At 43.3% G+C, this 20,934-nt stretch overlaps 1 protein-coding gene across 2 annotated transcripts in view; it reads left to right on the forward strand.

Annotated features, from left to right (window-relative positions):
* LY96 (lymphocyte antigen 96) overlaps positions 1-20,934 on the forward strand; it is a 58,511-nt gene that overhangs the window by 19,297 nt on the left and 18,280 nt on the right. For both annotated transcript variants that reach the window (XM_073631817.1, XM_073631816.1), the window contains exons 3-4: positions 3,816-3,944; positions 6,116-6,168. In XM_073631817.1, the coding sequence (XP_073487918.1) occupies positions 3,816-3,944; positions 6,116-6,168 (182 nt within the window). The remainder of the gene's footprint in view (positions 1-3,815; positions 3,945-6,115; positions 6,169-20,934) is intronic.

Raw genomic sequence — 20,934 nt, forward strand, 5'->3', positions numbered from 1 at the left:
AGTACGATCTTGTCTCCACAGAACTTTCTTTTGATTCAACCTGATCTAAGGTCTTCTCTTGAACAGGCCTCCCTCCAATGCCAGGAACCAGAGACTTCCTCTTTAAGAAGCCAGGGGGGGTATCTCTGGTATCAGGACAAGATCTTTGTCCCACAACAAGCCAGAATCTAGGTCTTACAAACTTTACATGATCATCAACTTGCTGGCCACTTCGGTGTACGGAAAACTATGGATCTTATTCAGCGATCCTTTTGGTGGCCTACCTTGAAAACTGATTGCAAAAAGTATGTAAGCTCCTGCACTACCTGCCAGCGAAACAAGGGGTCCAACATTAAGTCTTGGGGTCTGCTACGTCCTTTGCTGGTACCAGAACAACCATGGAGGAATATATCTATGGACTTCATAGTAGAACTGCCACACTCTGAAAGATTCACAACGATTCTAGTTGTTGACGTCTGTCCAAGATGTCACACTTCGTGCCTATGATAGGTACTCCTTCCGCTGCAGACACAGCAAAGGCCTTCATAAGAGAGATAGTCAGACTTCACGGCCTTCCTGACAGCATTGTGTCTGATAGAGGGGTCCAATTTACTTCCCGATTTTGGAAAGAGCTCTGCAAAGTTTTGTCTATTGAAGTTTGCCTATCCTCTGCCTATCACCCCCAGAGCAACTGTCAGACTGAAAGGTTTAATCAGACCTTAGAACAATATTTACACTGTTTTTGCTCCACTTCCCAGGATGACTGGTCCTTGTTACTCCCCTGTGCGGAGTTTGCATACAATAACTCAGTACACTCAACCACCGATCAATCACTGTTTTGGGCCAACTATGGGTTCCATCATTCATTTCTACCTAATGTCATTCCAGAGACCTCAGTTCCAGCAGTTCAAGACAGGATAAAATCCATTCAGACTAACTTTCAAACTCTCCGGTTAACCATGCAAAAGGCCCAAGAGGACTACAAGGAACAATATGACAAAAATAGGGGGGAGAGCCCTAGCTTTAAGGTTGGAGATGAGGTTTGGCTCTCCTCTGCAAATCTTAAACTTCCTTGTCCCTCCCGGAAATTGGGACCAAGATTTATTGGCACATTCAAGATTAGACGGGAGATTAATCCAGTAGCTTTTGAACTGTCACTCCCGAGTTCTTATAAAGTGCACCCTGTGTTTCATGTCTCCTTACTTAAAGCTGTTATCTCTAGTCCTTTTTAGGAAGGAAAGAAGATCCTCTGCCTCCAGTTTCTGTGGGAGATGAAACAAAGTATGAAGTTGAGGCCATCCCAGACTGCCGCCGGAGAGGTAGGATCATTCAGTTTCTTATAAAGTGGAAGGGTTACCCAGCAGAAGAAAGTTCTTGGGAACCTGCAGCCAATATACATGCTCCTAGACTTTTGCAGAGATTCCGAGTTCGTTACCCCGAAAGATGGGCCCGGTTGGGCATCCGGAGGTTGCCCCTTGGGGGGGGGCACTGTCAGGGAAATGGCCGTGTTGTGGGCAATTCCGCCAGTAACCGTCATGGTGGCAGGCGAGTCTAGTGAGCATGCCCTGATCTTGTGGGCATACCCCCCTGGCCTATTTAAACCTGCCACTGACACTTGCAGTTTGCTGCATTATCAAACAGCTCCTGTGTTCCTGTGCCTTGTATACTCTGAAGACCCCTGCTTGACCTCTGCTCGGCTTGACTTGTGTTCCTGTTTATCTCCTCGCTCTGACCCCGGTCCGGCTGACTACTCTCCGATCTTCTGCCCTCTGTGTATAACCCGGCTTGTTCCTGTACCTCTCTCGGACTGTCTTTTGGTATCTGACCCCTGGCCTGGCTGTGGACCCTGTTCCTGGTTTATCCTGCTGTTACTGTTCAAGACTTCTCTCCGCACGGCTGCCACAACGCATTCTAGCTACTTACAGCCAACCAGCCAGCTTGCAGTATCCCTGGCAACCCGTGCACCTCTGTGCATTGCATTCCCTGTACCCAAATCCAGGGACGCAAGGGGCGCCCTCTCAGCAACCCGGCCTCACACTACAGACTTGACAGGTGGGCTGCCACCATATTGTACAAGTAGGTTCATCATATTTGAACATTATGGCACACATACCTCTCATAGTGCCCTCTTTCAACATTGACAAGCCTAGGCTGCAGTTTCTGCTCTGTTTAATGAGGCCATTGCTCTACTGGCTCTTTTTCTGGGTCACAAAGTGCTCTACTTTAGCCAACGGATGACCACTGACGACGTAACTCCTACACATGTGTACAGGAGTTTCTTCATACCGAGCACTTCCAACAGCTTCGACATGTAAGAATGACTTGGGATGTACACTGCATGTGTAAATTTAAAAAAATTGCTATTAGCATTTTCAGGTCTCTTCTGCTAAAGAACTTGAACTGCTGACAGTTTTTTTCAGAGGAACTTTAGTTTTACTTAAATAAGTATTGCTAGTAAATTAAAAGCAAAACAGTATAAAATACATTTTTGATGTAAAGTAGTGAAACTATATTCAAATTTTAAATGTAGCAGTCTCTCTCCGACTTCCAAGGGCCTGATGGTGACCCCCAGAGCCAGGGAGAACTGACATTCCTCCTCAGGGTGCAGGTTACTAGGCATAGTGGGTGTGGTGCAAGGTGGAAAGATTGGGCGCCAGTCACCTTTTTTGTAAAAATGAACAAAAAGATTTTATTTCTCTTAACAGGAAAGGTGGGAGAGAGGGTTAGGGCACAGGACACCCTTAGGCAAATGCAATAGCAATGAAGGCAAACGCCGCAGGCAGTGGATGTGCCAGCTGACTGTGCACCCAAAAGACCAAAATGGCACATGTCTGCACAGTAAGCCCTGGTGGGATCAAGGCTGAACAGACACACCCTGACCTACACAGGAGTGTGGTAGAAACAGAGGAATGGCTCATAATTCAAAACAGAGCAGCAGCTGAGAATCCCACTTTGAGCTGCCAACGAAGGAAAGTGCAGCCTGAGTGCCCCAAATTAACCCCTAAGGGACTGGGATTGCAACACCTTGGGGAAGAGGTATAGCCCCGACTTACCTCAGAGTCTTGTGGTCCAGAAGCCAATAAGAGATATTGATAAGGCTCCTTTAGCATTTTGCCCTGCCAGTGGGCATGCCTCACAAGGGATTCTTCAGGGACAAGGTCACACCAGTATAGCACCCTGTGGCTCACTCATTGCATTGCCTTATGTGACTAGGAGAGTCCCATGCAGGACCCAGTGCCTGAGTCAATGTTACAGGTTCTCCCTGCATCTCCTTCTTAGCAGGGTCAAGTTATGATCACCAAAGGTGCAGCCAAGGCATCAACCAACCTGGAAAGCTGCTGAATAGAAGTTTCTGTGTCTATGAGTAGCTGCATACTTGGCTAAAGAATGGTTGTATGAAATGTCAACAAAGAAAAAGTAAAATGGAAAGTTTTGTTTCTGTCAGAACAGAGAGAGAAGATGTCCGTAGGACACTAGCTAAAAACTGTGGCTTGCTGGCAGTGGGAGAGGCTATGCTGGGGCTGTCCTTACAGCTTTGTTTTTGTTTTTTTCCAGTGTCCAATCACCTGACTGTAGCTGCATAACCCAATTGTCTAAGACTAAGATCCTGTGTCCTGTAATGTACAATTAAAAAAGGTTTTTTTTGGACAGATTTGCACTAAACAAGCAGGGTAGCAAAACAATAAAGCTGAATGGTTAATAGAGTTCACATGATGCTCAGGTTACATGTATGTTTGTGTAGGAAACGTGACTTCCTGATTGCAGTTTGCGTGATAGCAAATCCTGTAGTTTTTCACTTTATGCAACATGTTAATAATATGTATCTCTTGTTGCAGGAATGAATTTGGACAATGCATATGTTATTGTTGAAATCTGGAAGAATTCTTTAAAAATCTCTGAGGGAAGATATGATTTGTGTACAGGAATAGATGATGAATTTGATTTTTGTGGTGCCTTAAAAGGAGGTAAGTCATATAAATAAGTTTGTACAGTATGTCACTATTCTTTACTATATTATAAAAAAAGAAAAAATAAATAAAAAAACCTGGACAGTATTAACTGCGGGTGACTCTGTGTAAGATTGTGTTTCCATCTAGAGTGCAGTGTAAGGCTGTTTGGCAACAGTGGATAGCTTCATTGTGGTATATGGAGGAATAAAGCACACAGTAAACTGGTTACAAATCCCAAATAAGCAAGTTAACCACTTGAGGACCGAGCCTCTTTCTGAGATTTGGTGTTTACAAGTTAAAAACTATTTTTTTTTGCTAGAAAATTACTTAGAACCCCTAAACATTTTATATATATATTTTTTTTCTAACACCCTATTGAATAAAGTGGCGGTCGTTGCAATACTTTCTGTCACAACGTATTTGCGCAGCGGTCTTATGAGCGCACTTTTTTTGGAAAAAATATATTTTTTTAATTAAAAAATAAGACGACAGTAAGGTTAGCCCAATTTTTTTTTATATTGTGAAAGATAATGTTACGCCGAGTAAATTGATACCCAAAATGTCACAATTCAAAATTACGCCCGCTCTTGGAATGGCGACAAACTTTTACCCTTAAAAATCTACATAGGCGACATTTAAAAAATTCTACAGGTTGCATGTTTTGAGTTACAGAGGAGGTCCTGGGCTAGAATTATTGCTCTCGCTCTACCGATTGTGTTCGCTTCTGCAAGCGAGCTCGGCGGGACAGGGCGCGTTTAAACATTTTAAATTTTTTTTTCTTATTTATTTTACCTTTTATTTTTTATTTTTACACTGTTCTTTTTTAAAAAAAAAAGTGTCACTTTTATTCCTATTACAAGGAATGTAAACATCCCTTGTAATAGAAAAAAAGCATGACAGGACCTCTTAAATATGAGATCTGGGGTCAAAAAGACCTCAGATCTCATAGTTACACTAAAATGCAATAAAAATAAAATAATTAAATGTCATTTAAAAAAAAAAAAAAAAAGTCTCTTTAAGAGCTATGGGCGGAAGTGATTGTGTTCGCTTCTGCAAGCGAGCTCTGCGGGACAGGGCGCGTTTAAACATTTTTTATTTTTTTTTCTTATTTATTTTACCTTTAATTTTTTATTTTTACACTGTTCTTTAAAAAAAAAAAAAGTGTCACTTTTATTCCTATTACAAGGAATGTAAACATCCCAAAGCATGACAGGATCTCTTAAATATGAGATCTGGGGTCAAAAAGATCTCAGATCTCATATTTACACTAAAATGCAATAAAAATAAAATAATTAAATGTTGTTTAAAAAAAAAAAAGTCTCTTTAAGAGCTATGGGCGGAAGTGAAGTTTTGACGTCGCTTTCACCCTGCAATGGTATGGTGATGGGTGGGGGCTATCTTCGCCTCACTCGTCTCAAAACCACGCCAGGGAGAGGACCCGATTGCCTCCGCCGTTACCGACGGCTCCGGTAAGCGGCGGAGGGTACTGGAGCACGGCGGGAGGGGGGGCTCTCCCACCACCGATAAAAGTGATCTTGCGGCGAATCCACCACAGAGACCACTTTTATCTGAAAGCAGACCGCCCGCTGAAGATGAGGATACTGGGCTTATGGTAGCTAGCTGCTGCCATAACAACGATATTCCTCTTAAAATTACCGCCGTATAATGATGGTGGTCCGGAAGTGGTTGAAGGAGCAGGTGGTTTAACTGAGATATCAGTTTTGGGTGGACTCAACCTTTAGAACAGGTTTGTCAACCAGGGTTCCTCCAGAGGTTGCAAGGGGTTCCTTAAACAGTGGGAGTATTGGTGGATTGATCTCCTATCTGATCATCAAAATAAAAAGGACAATATACTGCTCACCAGTGCAAGGGTATTTCACTTTACTTTTACTTTAAGTAAAAGTTTCACACAATTTTTGATTTTAGAAAATTATAAGTACCAATAGCTTATGTGTACATACGCTATCAGTACTTATTGAATATGGAACGCGGTGACGCAGACCCACCAGTCAGTTCATTTTTGTGTGAATATCCACTTCAATGTGATTGTTTTGTTTATAGAAAATCTTTTTAATAGTAATCTGAGATGACTTACCAGTAATTATTACATGTTTGGTTTTTTGAATTTAGCTCTTTGGAGTGTTGCACATGTTCACTAATGATGTAATATGTATGTGTTTCCACAGAGACGATCACAGGGCACAAAAAAAGAACCCTTTCTGCGTTGCCATTTTTGAAGGTATTGTGGCATTGGGCTCACATATTGTCATAGCAATTATTTTTATACTACGAGTGCAGGGAGCCCTGAGACACTCTGTCATGCATATACAAATGCTGAACACTGAGGCCCATTCCCTTCTGCATCCATTGTCTTATTATTGGTTAGTGAGGTTGCCTATTCCAATGATAGTCCAACAACAAGGCCTAAACATACTGTAGGAGCCTGACCTTTAGGGACCAAAACCAGTATTTGCAAAACAGAGCACCCCAGTTTTCAGAGCTCCATGGATAGTTAGCAAAGTGTTTGACAGTACACACAAGCACCTCTAGATGCCTGCTTTCTATGTCTTCTGACAGTTTAATAGTTTTAAGGTGACCACAGTTTTACTGCATCACACACACATTACTATGACTACTGAAGCTTTTTTCTTTATCGTACATCACGGGACACAGAGCACCATAATAATGACTATGTAGGTTATACGCTTACCTTCAGGTGAGTGGACACTGGCAACCAATAGTAAGACGGTTCCTCCCATATAACCCCTCCTATACAGGAAGTGCCTCAGTTTTTTCGCCAGTGTCTTGAAGGTGATGGTCATGGCTGTTGAAGCTCTTCAGTTTCTTCAAAAGAATGTCCCACTGAGGACGTTATAATCGGATCCATTCGGATGGCTTACTAAGCTAAAGTGCATGGTACCCGAACCTCGGCTCAAGAACGAGGTATTGCTTGTAATGTGTCCTATTTAGGCGCTGGACCCTTGTTAAAGTTGGTATTCCTGGTCAACCTTGCCCAAGGAAACCACAAAGGGTGCTTTACAGGTCCAGGGGTGTGGACCCCAATATATGGGGGACCTGGTCCCTGAAGGTCCTTAGAGGCGCTACCCGCCGTGATGGGGGAAGATTTGGCCTGGCAACACAGGCCCTGCTGCCTGGGATGGTGAGTACTCCCCTTTGGGTATATATATATATATATATATATATATATATATATATATATATATATATATATATATATATATATATATATATATATATATGTTAGGCATGTGCAATTCGTTTCGTTCCGAATTAATTTTTTAACGTATTTGGACAAATTCGTCAATTCGGGAATATCCAAATTAACGAAAACCCGTTTAATGAATTTTTCCCGAATATTCGTAAATTCGATAAAGTTGGACATTCGTAAATGTGGGCATTCGTACATTCGTACATTAGTAAATTAGTGAATTTGTAAATTTGTAAATTCGAAAATTCGGAAATCTGAAATAATAGTTAACTAATAATAACTTAACTATTAGGAATTACTAGTAACTTTTAAATTATAGGTATTGTAATTTCCTTTCAAATTTGGCTGTTAGTGAACATAACACATACAAATTTATCCAAAGTTATGAATGATCCGAAAAAACGGAATGGAACGTAATGAATTAATAATAGTAAATAACAATAATAATAATAACAACGTTTTATTATTATTATTTATTATTAATTTGTTCAGTTCCATTTGTTTAGATGCAGCATTTGTTTTGGATAATTTGTAACTTCGGATAAATTCGTATTTGTTACGTTCACTGACAGTCAAATTTGAAAGGAAATTACAATACCTATAATTTAATAGTTAGTTACTATTTCAGATTTTTGAATTTTCGGGTTTTTGGATTTTCAAACTTAGAATTTACAAATTTCCGAATTTTCTAATTTACAAATGTACGATTTTACGAATGTATGAATTTACTAATGTACAAATGTAAAATGTACGAATGTACGAATGAACGAATGTTCGAATTTACGAATGTACGAATGCACGAATGAACGCATTTACGAATGAACGAATTTACGAATCGCAATCATAACGAATGACCCGAAAAACGAAAAAAATAATAAACTAATGAAACGAAAACGAAAATGAACAAATTTTTTTTGGCTGTGCACATGTCTAATATATGTATTTCCCTCTTTTCTTTTCAAACTGCCAGAGTAAGCCTTGATCCGGTGTCCAGGGTTACAGAGGCCGGTTGGTGCGCATTTTTTAAAATTTTGGCAAGTGCGCATGCGCGTGTGCGCCGCCGGTGTGCGCGTGCGCCGCGTACATCAGGACGGGGCGTGCGCCATGCGGTAGGTCGCCGGCCGCTGATGCGCACGCTCGCTCCCAGGCTAGGGCTTATAGCCATGGAGCTCCTGGCGTGCTCATGGTGGAGAGAATGGTGGGCAAGTGAGTCTGATGGTCTTGGACACAACGGTGACAGGTTAAGACTGGTTGTAGTTTGTGGGGAGTACTCCTTGGTTATTTCTCGTGTGTAAGCAATGTCTTCCAAAAAACGAGGAACAGGGAACAAGGCAAGCCCAGGGGTAAGAGTCCCTCCACAAAAAGCAGGAGACCAACCCCATGCTGATGCAGCCTCAGTCTCTACTGAAGGACCTGCGGCTTCTGACCTGGCTGAGCCATTGCACTTGTCAGGCATAGTGGCCACTACCAATGTACCTGCCTCGGCTTATATTACAAAGGATGATTTGACATCTGCCTTAGCAGGCCTTGAAGGCAAGATAGCTGGCATGATTGCCTCTGTAACACAGGGGGGAAGGAAGCGTAATAGATCTCCCTCCCCGGAGCCCGGGCCAAGTGGAGAGTCACTAGAGCCCCAGGACTCTTATAGCCAGATGGGTCCAGGTGACCTGGAACCAGAATGGGCAGAGGATCCGGAGGAGTTGGTCATAAAGGACCAAGACGTAGGGGAGGCTGAAGATTCCTCAGCTGAGGACTCTGGCTCTGAAGAACCAATTTCAGCCTCCCATTCCCAGAAATTGTTTATCCAATCTCTAATGGAGATGGTACGAATTGGGTTTAAGTTACCCCCGGTTCAGGAGTCTGCACTCTACTGTTCTACTTTGGGATCTTTGCAACCTAAACAAATTTCCCAAGCTTTTCCCTTGCATCCGTTACTGGAGCAGGTGATTTATGCGGACTGGGAGCATCCTGACAAGATATACTTACCTCCCAAAAGGTTTTCTGTGTTATACCCTATGGAGGAGAAGTTTAGGAAGAAATGGAGCACACCTTTGGTAGACGCTGCCATATCTTCTGTGAATAAAAATTTAACCTGTCCAGTAGATAATGCTCAGGTTTTCAAGGATCCGGCTGATAAAAAGCTAGAGTCCTTATTAAAGGCCTCCTTCTCAGTTGCCAGTACAGCAGTTCAGCCTGCTATTGCAGCTATTGGGATTTGTCAATCCCTAAAGGATCGCTTTAAGAGGATGGTAAAGAACATACCTTGCCAGGAGGAATCTGCTGAGGAGCTATCAGAGATCCCTCATGCCTTGTGTTTTGCGGTAGACGCTTTAAAAGACTCAATCCAACAGATGTCTCGTTTTGCGTTACTATCAGTCCATATGCACCGCGTATTGTGGCTAAAGAACTGGTCTGCTGAGACGCCATGTAAAAGGCTACTTGCCGCTTTTCCATTTCATGGAGAACGCCTGTTTGGCGAAGATCTGGATAAGTATATCCAAAAGATCTCTGGAGGAAAGAGCGCTTTGCTTCCTATTAAAAAGAAGGGGAAGCAGCCCTCTTATAAAATTCCTAATCCCCCAGGGCCTGGTGCCTCTTCCCTTAGGCGGTATCGACGGCCTCAGCCGTCTCGGTTTAAAAGACCACAGAGTCAGAAAAAACCCTGGACCCAAAAGCCACCCAAGCCCAACTCCAAGTCTACCTTGTGAAGGGGCGCCCCCGCTCTCATGGGTGGGGGGCAGGCTTCGGCTGTTTGGAGAGGCCTGGGAAGAACTGGTTCAAGACAGATGGGTCATTTCCACTGTAAAGAACGGTTACAGAATAAAGTTCCGGGAGGTTACCCGATTCGAATGCTTGTGGTGGGGAACGAAAACGAAAATAATTATTCAGCACTGGCAAATTTGGAAGCGGGGTTCTTACATCTAGACCCTGAGGCCCCTACAATTAAATTGTTGATCATGCTATGGTCTTTTGTAAAAAAACTACTGGGCGTTACAGGTTTTTTGTCCTGCACACCTCTTTGGAGAAACAGGCAATTTAAGGAAATACAAAAACTAAAAGGTTTTAAGAACTGGGAGGACGCAGGTATCAAATTTGTTTCGCAACTATACCAAAATAATACCCTCAAATCATTCCAACAGATCCAAATAGAATTCGAGATTCCACATAACAATTTTTATAAGTATCTCCAATTGCGACATGCTTTACAAACCCAGAGCAGAACTGTCAGAATCCACCACACAGAACATCCGATTGTTCAGGAAGTTCTCATGGGAAAAAATAAAAAAGGAATGATATCCCACTGCTATAACACCCTTGTCACGCGAATACAAGACCCCTCTAGACTACCATGTAGACAGCGCTGGGAGGAAGACATAGGGGCAATAGACGGAGACAGTTGGGATACATGCTTGGCAAACGCCCCCTTGGTCTCTCTATCTGCATCTCAGAAAATCTCACACCTTTATTTACTTCACAGAGCATATAGAACGCCCCTCCAATTATATAAGTGGGGAATTAGAGATTCTCCCATGTGCCCAAAATGTGAACGTGATCATGGAGACTTACTCCATATGATATGGAAGTGCCCCAAACTATTTAGGTACTGGAAAGATGTACTAGACACAATAACAGAAATATTTATGATACCCCTTGAGAGAAACCCAGTAACATGTATATTAGGAGGGATAGAAGACGAGTCGATACCACCACCCACCCGCATAGCGCTCATCCGAATGCTGTATATGGCAAGAAAATTAATTGCTCAGTGGTGGATCACTCCGCGAGTGCCCACCAAGAAGCAATGGATAGATAGTGTCAATAGGCTCTTAATAAGAGAAAAGTCTGCTTACCAACATAGAAAAGTCCCACAAAAGTTTCTATCGATATGGCAGGCATGGTTGGATGTTCCTGGTCTAGCCCCACACCAACTAATCAAAGATAGGTTACTCTTGGGCTAATGTGGACATGACCACTATATGGATAATAAAAGTATGTAAAAAGAAAGGGATAAACAAGGCAATACACTCCCCGAGAGGTATGAGACAGATTATGCAATATTACAATGTATGGCAAGATTTGGTTTTGTTTTGTTATGGCTTTTTTTTCCGATTTCTTTCCTTCTTTTTTCTTCTTCTTTTTATTGATTGATATTTTCTTTTTCCTCCCTATACTGGAGAATGTTATATTGCACTAAATACAATGAACACAGACAATCATAATAGAGCTGTATTATACTGTGGTGGATCTCGCTGATTTTATAGGAAGATAACTGTGTCTCCCCCTTTTTACAGCTTAAAGATACTGTATAACACAGGAGTTTTCCTATACAAGGGAGATAGTATTCTAGTCAATATCCGAGTACACCATTTGACAATCAGACATGTACTTTCTAAGAGGCATATTATATGTCAAATTTATTGTTCAAGGATAATAATGCAATTACCTTTACTTTTGGTGGAATACAAATAGAACCTCCTCTTGACAATCTTAAAATGTGGCCAACTGTGTTCATGACAAACTGCACTAATACTCTAAAATATATGTACAATCAATATGTTAACATGTATGATGTATGATTTTGTTCCCTATGCAAAATAAAAACCTTTCTGATTTAAAAAAAAAAAGTTCCGGGAGGTTCCCCCGAACCACTTTCTACACTCAAGGGTCCCAGCGGATCCAGAGAAAAGAAGTTGCCTACTTCTAGCTTTACACCATCTGCTGATGCAGGGAGTAATTGTAAAGGTCCTGCACGAGGAAAGATTCAAGGGGTTTTACTCAAACCTTTTCACCGTGCCGAAACCAAATGGGGAAGTAAGGCCCATTTTGGACCTCAAGGCTCTCAACTTCTTTGTAGACGTCCGATCTTTCCGCATGGAGTCGGATTGTTCGGTCATAAGGTCCCTAAGAAGGGGAGACTATTTAGCATCCATAGATATCAAGGATGCGTACCTTCATGTGCCGATCTTCGGTCCTCACCAAAGGTTTTTACGCTTCGCTGTAGAGGGCAGTCATTTCCAGTTTGTGGCATTGCCTTTCGGTCTAGCCACGGCCACCAGAGTCTTCACAAAGGTTCTGGCCCCAGTGTTGGCTTCCCTAAGATCTCAAGGAGTCTCCATAATAGGATACCTGGATGATCTACTTCTAAGGGAATGCTCTCGCCCTACACTAGTTCTAAACGTGTCAAGTACAGTGCGGGTCTTACAACGCCTAGGTTGGGTACTAAATTTGGACAAGTCAGCTCTTTGTCCGACCCAGACCTTGATGTATCTGGGTCTGGTCTTGGACACCGCCCAAGAAAAAGTGTTTCTTCCGCCCTTAAAGGTCACCTCCATAGTGGAACTTGTACAGAATTGAAAAAAGAACCAACACCTTCTGTTCAGCTGTGCATGAGGTTATTGGGCTAAATGGTGTCACCTTTCAGCTCAGTGCCATATGCGCAGTTCCACTCCAGAGTGTTCCAGAACTGTATCGTGAAAGCCTAGGACAATTCTGCTCGAACCTTGGATCAGCCTATGGTTCTATCCCCACAGGTTCTATGGAACCTCTCTTGGTGGTTAAGAACCAGCAACTTAAAAAGAGGGAAGTCTTTCCCACCAGTAGCCTGGAGAGTGGTGACCATGGACACCAGGCTTCTCGGCTGGGGAGCAGTCCTAGAGGAAGCGTCTGTCCAGGGAGTATGCTCCCAGACAGAAAAGACTCTGCCCATCAATCTACTGGAGATTCGGGCAGCCCGTCTGGCCCTGCGATTATGGACGTCCAGGTTGCGGGGTCTTCCTGTCAGAGTCCAGTCCGACAACTCCACAGTAGTGGCAAATATCAACCACGAGGGAGATACCAGGAGTTGGGCAGCCCAAAGAGAGGTAGATCATATACTGACCTGGGCAGAAAAACATGTGCCATTTCTATCGGCAGTGTTTATTCCGGGGGTGGACAATTGGCAGGCGGACTTCCTAAGTCGCCAAAAATTGTTACCAGGGGAATGGTCTCTGCATCCCGAGGTGTTTCTACAGATCTGCCAGTACTGGGGGACCCCAGATGTGGATCTGCTGGCATCCAAATTCAATGCCAAGCTGGACAGGTTTGTATCCAGGACCAAGGATCCGCTTGCTGTCGGGATAGACGCATTAGTAATTCCTTGGGATCAGTATTCTCTGATATATACCTTCCCTCCAATCCAAATTCTGCCGCACTTACTACGCAGAATACGTGAGGAACGGAAGCTGGTGATCTTAGTGGCCCCAGCGTGGCCCAAGAGATCATGGTACTCGGAGATTGTGAAGTTGGCAGTAGGGGACCCGTTGGTCCTTTCTTGCCATCCAGACCTGTTGTCTCAAGGGCCCATATTCCATCCTTCTTTACGGTTGCTGAATTTGATGGCCTGGCTATTGAGACCAGACTATTGAAAGACTGTGGTATTATGGGTTCAGTCTTGTCCACTTTGATAAACGCTAGAAAGTCAGTTTCTAGAGCTATCTATTATAGAGTATGGAAGTCATACATTTCTTGGTGTGAGAGAAGGAAATGGAACCCTCGTAGGTATATGATTGGAAGAGTTCTCGCCTTTCTCCAAACAGGAATAGACTTGCAGCTCGCTTTAGGGACAAGGGACAGATTTCGGCTTTATCGTTTTCTTTTCCAAAGACCAATTGCATCCCATTCCTTGGTGCGAACCTTTGTCAAGTGAGTAACACACCTGAGGCCACCGCTTAAACCACCTTTGTGTCCTTGGGACCTAAATTTGGTACTGTCAGCCTTACAGAGTCAGCCTTTTGAACCTATTAGGCGTATTCCTATTGACCAGGAAATTAGCTTTCCTAGTGGCTATTACATCGGCTAGAAGAGTGTCAGAATTAGCCGCCCTTTCTTGCAAGGAACCGTTTATGATTCTTCATCAGGACAGAGTGGTCATGTGACCTCTTCCGGATTTCCTACCGAAGGTAGTTTCCAAATTTCATTTGAATCAGGATATCATTTTACCTTCCTTTTTTCCAAACCCTAAAACTAGGGAGGAAAGGTCGCTTCACTCACTGGATCTGGTGAGAGCAATAAAGGTTTACTTGGAAACGTCAGCTCCCTTTGGGAAAACTGACTGCTTTTTTGTCTTGCCTGAGGGTCCTAAAAGAGGACAGCCGGCAACAAGTTAATCTATATCCAGGTGGATTCGCCAGACTATTGTCCAGGCGTATGGATTAAAGCACAGGGTTCCACCCTGGGATTTAAAAGCACACTCCACTAGAGGGGTTAGTGCATCATGGGCGTACACCAGCAGGTGTCTATGGCTCAGGTTTGCAAAGCAGCCGTTTGGTCTTCAGTTCATACGTTCACCAGGTTTTACCAGGTGGATGTGAGATCTCAAAATGAGACTGTTTTTGGCCACAGCGTGTTGCAGGCTGCTTTATAATCTCAGGCCTATTGGGCTTAGGGATAATGTGTCCCCCCCCCCTCAGATGCATTGCTTTAGGACATCCCACATAGTCATTATTATGGTGCTCTGTGTCCCGTAATGTACGATAAAGAAAAACAAATTTTTTAAAACAGCTTACCTGTAAAATCCTTTTCTTGGAGTACATCACGGGACACAGAGGTCCCTCCCCTCTTTCTGGGATCGTCATTGCTTGCTAAAAAACTGAGGCACTTCCTGTATAAGGAGGGGTTATATGGGAGGAACCGTCTTACTATTGGTTGCCAGTGTCCAATCACCTGAAGGTAAGCGTATAACCCACATAGTCATTATTATGGTGTCCCGTGATGTACTCCAAGAAAAGGATTTTACAGGTAAGCTGTTTTAAAAATCTGTTTATTACAAGCAATGGGATATGCCAACAAACAAATAGATCCAGATAGATACATTTCAACTGAACCTGTGCTTTTCCTAGGCCGGTCACTCAGGCACTCAGCAATGCATCATGGAAGAAAACAATGAGACTGATTGTGTACCATCCACAGAACAAGGCTCACTGTGCATCATTCATACAGCAACAATGCTTATTGTACACCATCCAAAAATCTACAGTATGTTCATTGTGCACTATCCACATAACATAACAATACTCAATGTACATCAACAGGGCAACTATGCTTTTTTTATACTATTCACCCAACAACAATGATCGTAGTGCATCTTTTACAGACCAACAATACTCATTATACACCATCCACAGAGCAACAATACTTATACAGCATCCACAGAGCAACAATACTCCATATACACCATCCACAGAGCACCAATTCTCATTATACACCATCCACACAGCACCAATTCTCATTATACACCATCCACACAGCAACAATTCTCATTATACACCATCCACACAGCACCAATTCTCATTATACACCATCCACACAGCAACAATTCTCATTATACACCATCCACACAGCAACAATTCTCATTATATGCCATTCAAAGAGCATCAATTCTCATTATACACCATCCACAGAGCACCAATTCCTATTATATACCATCCACAGAGCAACAATTCTCATTATACACCATCCACAGAGCAACAACACTCATTATACACCATACACAGAACAACAATTCTCATTATACACCATCCTCAGAGCAACAATACTCATTATACACCATCCACAGAGTAACAATTCTCATTATACACCATCCACAGAGCAACGATTCTCATTATACACCATCCACAGAGTAATAATTCTCATTATACACCATCCACACAGCAACAATTCTCATTATACGCCATTCAAAGAGCACCAATTCTCATTATACACCATCCACAGAGCACCAATTCCTATTACAGTGGGGCAAAAAAGTATTTAGTCAGCCACCAATTGTGCAAGTTCTCCCACTTAAAAAAATGAGAGAGGCTTGTAATTGTCATCATAGGTATACCTCAACTATGAGAGACAAAATGTGGAAACAAATCCAGACAATCACATTGTCTGATTTTTGAAAGAATTTATTTGCAAATTATGGTGGAAAATAAGTATTTGGTCACCTACAAACAAGCAAGATTTCTGGCTCTCACAGACCTGTATCTTCTTCTTTAAGAGGCTCCTCTGTCCTCCACTCATTACCTGTATTAATGGCACCTGTTTGAACTTGTTATCAGTATAAAAGACACCTGTCCACAACCTCAAACAGTCACACTCCAAACTCCACTATGGTGAAGACCAAAGAGCTGTCGAAGGACACCAGAAACAAATCTGTAGACCTGCACCAGGCTGGGAAGACTGAATCTGCAATAGGCAAGCAGCTTGGTGTGAAGAAATCAACTGTGGGAGCAATAATTAGAAAATGGAAGACATACAAGACCACTGATAATCTCCCTCGATCTGGGGCTCCACACAAGATCTCACCCCGTGGGTCAAAATGATCACAAGAACTGTGAGCAAAAATCCCAGAACCACACGGGGGGACCTAGTGAATGACCTGCAGAGAGCTGGGACCAGCGTAACAAAGGCTACCAACAGTAACACACTACGCCGCCAGGAACTCAGATCCTGCAGTGCCAGACGTGTCCCCCTGCTTAAGTCAGTACATATCCGGGCCCGTCTGAGGTTTGCTAGAGAGCATTTAGATGATCCAGAAGAGGATTGGGAGAATGTCATATGGTCAGATGAAACCAAAGTGAAACTGTTTGGTAGAAACACAACTCGTCGTGTTTGCAGGAGAGAGAATGCTGAGTTGCAACCAAAGAACACCATACTTACTGTGAAGCATGGGGGTGGCAACATCATGCTTTGGGTCTGTTTCTCTGCAAAGGGAACAGGATGACTGATCCGTGTACATGGAAGAATGAATGGGGCCATGTATCGTGAGATTTTGAGTGCAAACCTCCTCCCATCAGCAAGGGCATTGAAGATGAAACGTGGCTGGGTCTTTCAGCATGACAATGATCCCAAACACACCGCCCGGGCAACGAAGGAGTGGCTTCGTAAAAAGCATTTCAAGGTCCTGGAGTGGCCTAGCCCGTCTCCAGATCTCAACTCCATAGAAAACCTTTGGAGGGAGTTGAAAGTCCGTGTTGCCCAGCGACAGCCCAAAAACATCACTGCTCTAGAGGAGATCTGCATGGAGGAATGGGCCAACATACCAGCAATAGTGTGTGACAACCTTGTGAAGATTTATGCCGCGTACACACGAGCGGACTTTACGGCAGACTTTGTCCGGTGTACTTTGCCGGACTTTACGATGGACTTTCCGAATGAACGGACTTGCCTACACACAATCAACCAAAGTCCGACGGATTCATACGTGATGACGTACACCGGACTAAAACAAGGAAGTTCATAGCCAGTAGCCAATAGCTGCCCGAGCGACGGTTTTTGTCCGTCGGACTAGCATACAGACAAACGGACTTTTCGACGGGACTCTAGTCCGTCAGACAGATTTGAAACATGTTTTTCAAATCTAAGTCCGTCAAACTTTTGAGAAAACAAAGTCGCTGGAGCCCACACACGATCGAATTGTCCGACGAAATCCGGTACGCTGGTCCAAGTATGCCGTAAAGTCCGATCGCGTGTACGCGGCATTACAGAAAACGTTTGACCTCTGTCATTGCCAACAAAGGATATATAACAAAGTATTGAGATGAACTTTTGATATTGACCAAATACTTATTTTCCACCATAATTTGCAAATAAATTCTTTCAAAAATCAGACAATGTGATTGTCTGGATTTGTTTCCACATTTTGGGGTTTATTTACTAAAGGCAAATCCACTTTGCACCGCAAGTGCACTTGGAAGTGCAGTCGTTGTAGATTTGAGAGGGATATGCAAGGAAAATAAAAAAACAGCATTTTTGCGTGTACCTGATTGGATGATAAAATCAGCAGAGCTTCCCCTCATTTCAGATCTTCCCCTCAGATTTACAGTGACTGCACTTCCAAGTGCACTTGTAGTGCAGAGTGGATTTGCCTTTAGTAAATCAACCACTTTGTCTCTCATAGTTGAGGTATACCTATGATGACAATTACAGGCCTCTCTCATCTTTTTAAGTGGGAGAACTTGCACAATTGGTGGCTGACTAAATACTTTTTTGCCACACTGTATATACCATCCACAGAGCAACAATTCTCATTATACACCATCCACAGAGCAACAACACTCATTATACACCATCCACAGATCAACAATTCTCATTATACACCATCCACAGAGCAATAATACTCATTATACAGCATCCACAGAGTAGCAATTCTCATTATACACCATCCACAGATCAACAATACTCATTATATATCATCCAGAGCACAACAATTCTCATTATACACCATCCACAGAGCAACAATACTCATTATACACCATCGACAGAGAAACAATACTCATTAGTCATTATACACCATCCACAGAGTAAAAATGCTCATTGTACACCAACAACAGAGTAACTGTGCTATTTACAAACAATTTACCCAACAGCAATGATCATACTACATACTTCACATACAAAAAATTCTAATTATACACAACCCACAGATCAACAATTCTCATTATATACCATCTACAGAGCAACGATACTCATTATACACTATTCACACAGCAACAATTCTCATTCTACACCATCCACAGAGTAACAACACTCAGTATACACCAACCACAGTGCAACAATTCTCATTATACACCATCCACAGAGTAACAATACTTATTATACACCATCCACAGCGCAGAAATTCTCATCATACAAAATCCACAGATCAACAATACCCACAGAGCAACAATACTCATTATACACCACACCAGGGGCGTTGCTAGGGGGTGGCTTTTGGGGCTATAGCCCCGAATCTGAGGCCAATAGCCCAGAGTCTCTGCAGGAGTCCCCAAGGGGAGGGGAGGCTCTCTGGGGACCCTTATGTAAGTGGGGGGGCTCTCTGGGGCCATTAGACTCTATACACTACAGTTCTCAGGTTGCACCGAGGAACAGGGGGAGTGGGGAGATGGCTTTTACTGAACTACCCAGGAAATCTTGGGGCTTTTGGCGTCACAGACTTGGGGAGTGCACATCTGTACCCAGGGTCAGTCTTTGGCTAAGCTGGACCGAGAGAGATTAAACAGGAGGCCCAGTTGGAGAGAGACGCCCTAGCTGTAGAATGATCGAGCACCTGCAGCTTCCTAGAGCTAGACTTCACAGACACCTCAGGGAAAGTTAGAGCAGGGCACCCCTTCTACAGCAAATGTGCAGCTGTATTGATGGGTGAAGGACTGGTGGGAGGGCTCATTGGCCATCATATGTATTCCTATTAGGACAATAAGCACATCACATCCCCACGGCATCTGTGTCTTACCTATTCTGCACTTCTACCTCCCCCTTGGAAATTGCGTTTATGTAATTTCCCTTGCACCACTACCACTCTACACTGCCTGCTTATTTGTAGAACTGCCAACAAGTGCACCAACACCTCTTAAAGGGCCCCAATAGAAGCCAGCAGAAAAACAATCTAAAGGACTCCCCCCCCCCATTTAAACCACCCCTCACCCTCACTTCTCCCTCTTATGTCAATGCAATCTTTTCATGAAGAGTGTATATCAGTCAGTCTAGGCCTAGCATAAGTGCCATTAACCACTTGACCTCCGGAAGATATAATTCCTTCATGACCAGGCCCCTCGTTTTTTTTTTTTTAATAACAAAGTTGTCATACTTACCTCCACTGTGCAGTTCATTTTGCACAGAGTGGCCCCGATCCACCTCTTCTAGGCACCCCCGGCAGCGCTATCAGCTCTTCCTCGCATATGAAAACCCCCTAGGAGAAGCGTTCACCCTGGGGGTTACCATGCGGACGTGCTCCCGAGTCCAGCATTTGTGTCCATAGACACAGAATGACGGACTCCGCCCCACCCTCCAGCGTCTGCGTCATTGGATTTGATTGACAGCAGCGGGAGCCAATGGCTGCGCTGCTATCAATCTATCCAATCAAGAGCCGAGACAACGGGCAGAGAGGTAGAGCGTGTCTCCGCCATGGGAACGAACGGGCTCAGGTGAGTAAAACAGGGGGGCTGGGGTACTGGTCAGTGTCAGAAATGTTTTCACTTTAATGCACAGGATGCATTAAGGTGAAAAAACACAAGGGTTTACAACCCCTTTAAGCGTATATTGATTGGTTTGTGCAAAAGTTATAGCATCTACAAACTATGGGATATACATTATACTGAAATTTTTATTTATTTATTTTATACTAGTAATGGATGATCAGCGACTTATAGCGGGACTGTGATATTGCAGCAGACATTCTGAAACTGACACTTTTGACACTTTGTGGGAACCAGGGACACTAATACAGTGATCACTGCTAAAAATATTCACTGTCACTGTACTAATGACACTGGCTGGGAAGGCGTTAAACAAGGCAATAAAAGGGTTAAATGTGTGCCTAGTCAGTGTTTGTGTGTACTTTGTGTGGTGCTTTTACTAAGAAAAGCGATGCCCCTTGTCAAGATGGATATCTGCCTTGCTTACATAGGCAGAGCTCCGTTCTGTGTGTTTTCCCAACGATCAGCAGGTGTCGGCCAATGGATGTCCAAATGCCGGCAGGTGCCGGCCAATGTGATGAAAAATCACAGCAAAAGCAGCGCGTTCCCCCACCCGGAAGTGCAGAATCACGTATATTGTATATAAATGATTCTGCACAGTGTGGCCACTCTGTAGCAGTAAATCTGCTATAGTGTGATCGGCCAGCGGTTAATACACTCAGGCAGTATAGTTACTGGATTTGTTAGTGTAAATTTTATTACTGCTCACCTGCGCACCTAAGGTGGTGTTGCTACTAAGGATGAGCCGAACACCCCCTGGTTCGGTTTGCACCAGAACATC

This window comes from Aquarana catesbeiana, linkage group LG05, assembly GCF_042186555.1.
Source record: "Aquarana catesbeiana isolate 2022-GZ linkage group LG05, ASM4218655v1, whole genome shotgun sequence".
NCBI classification, from domain to species: Eukaryota; Metazoa; Chordata; class Amphibia; order Anura; family Ranidae; genus Aquarana; species Aquarana catesbeiana.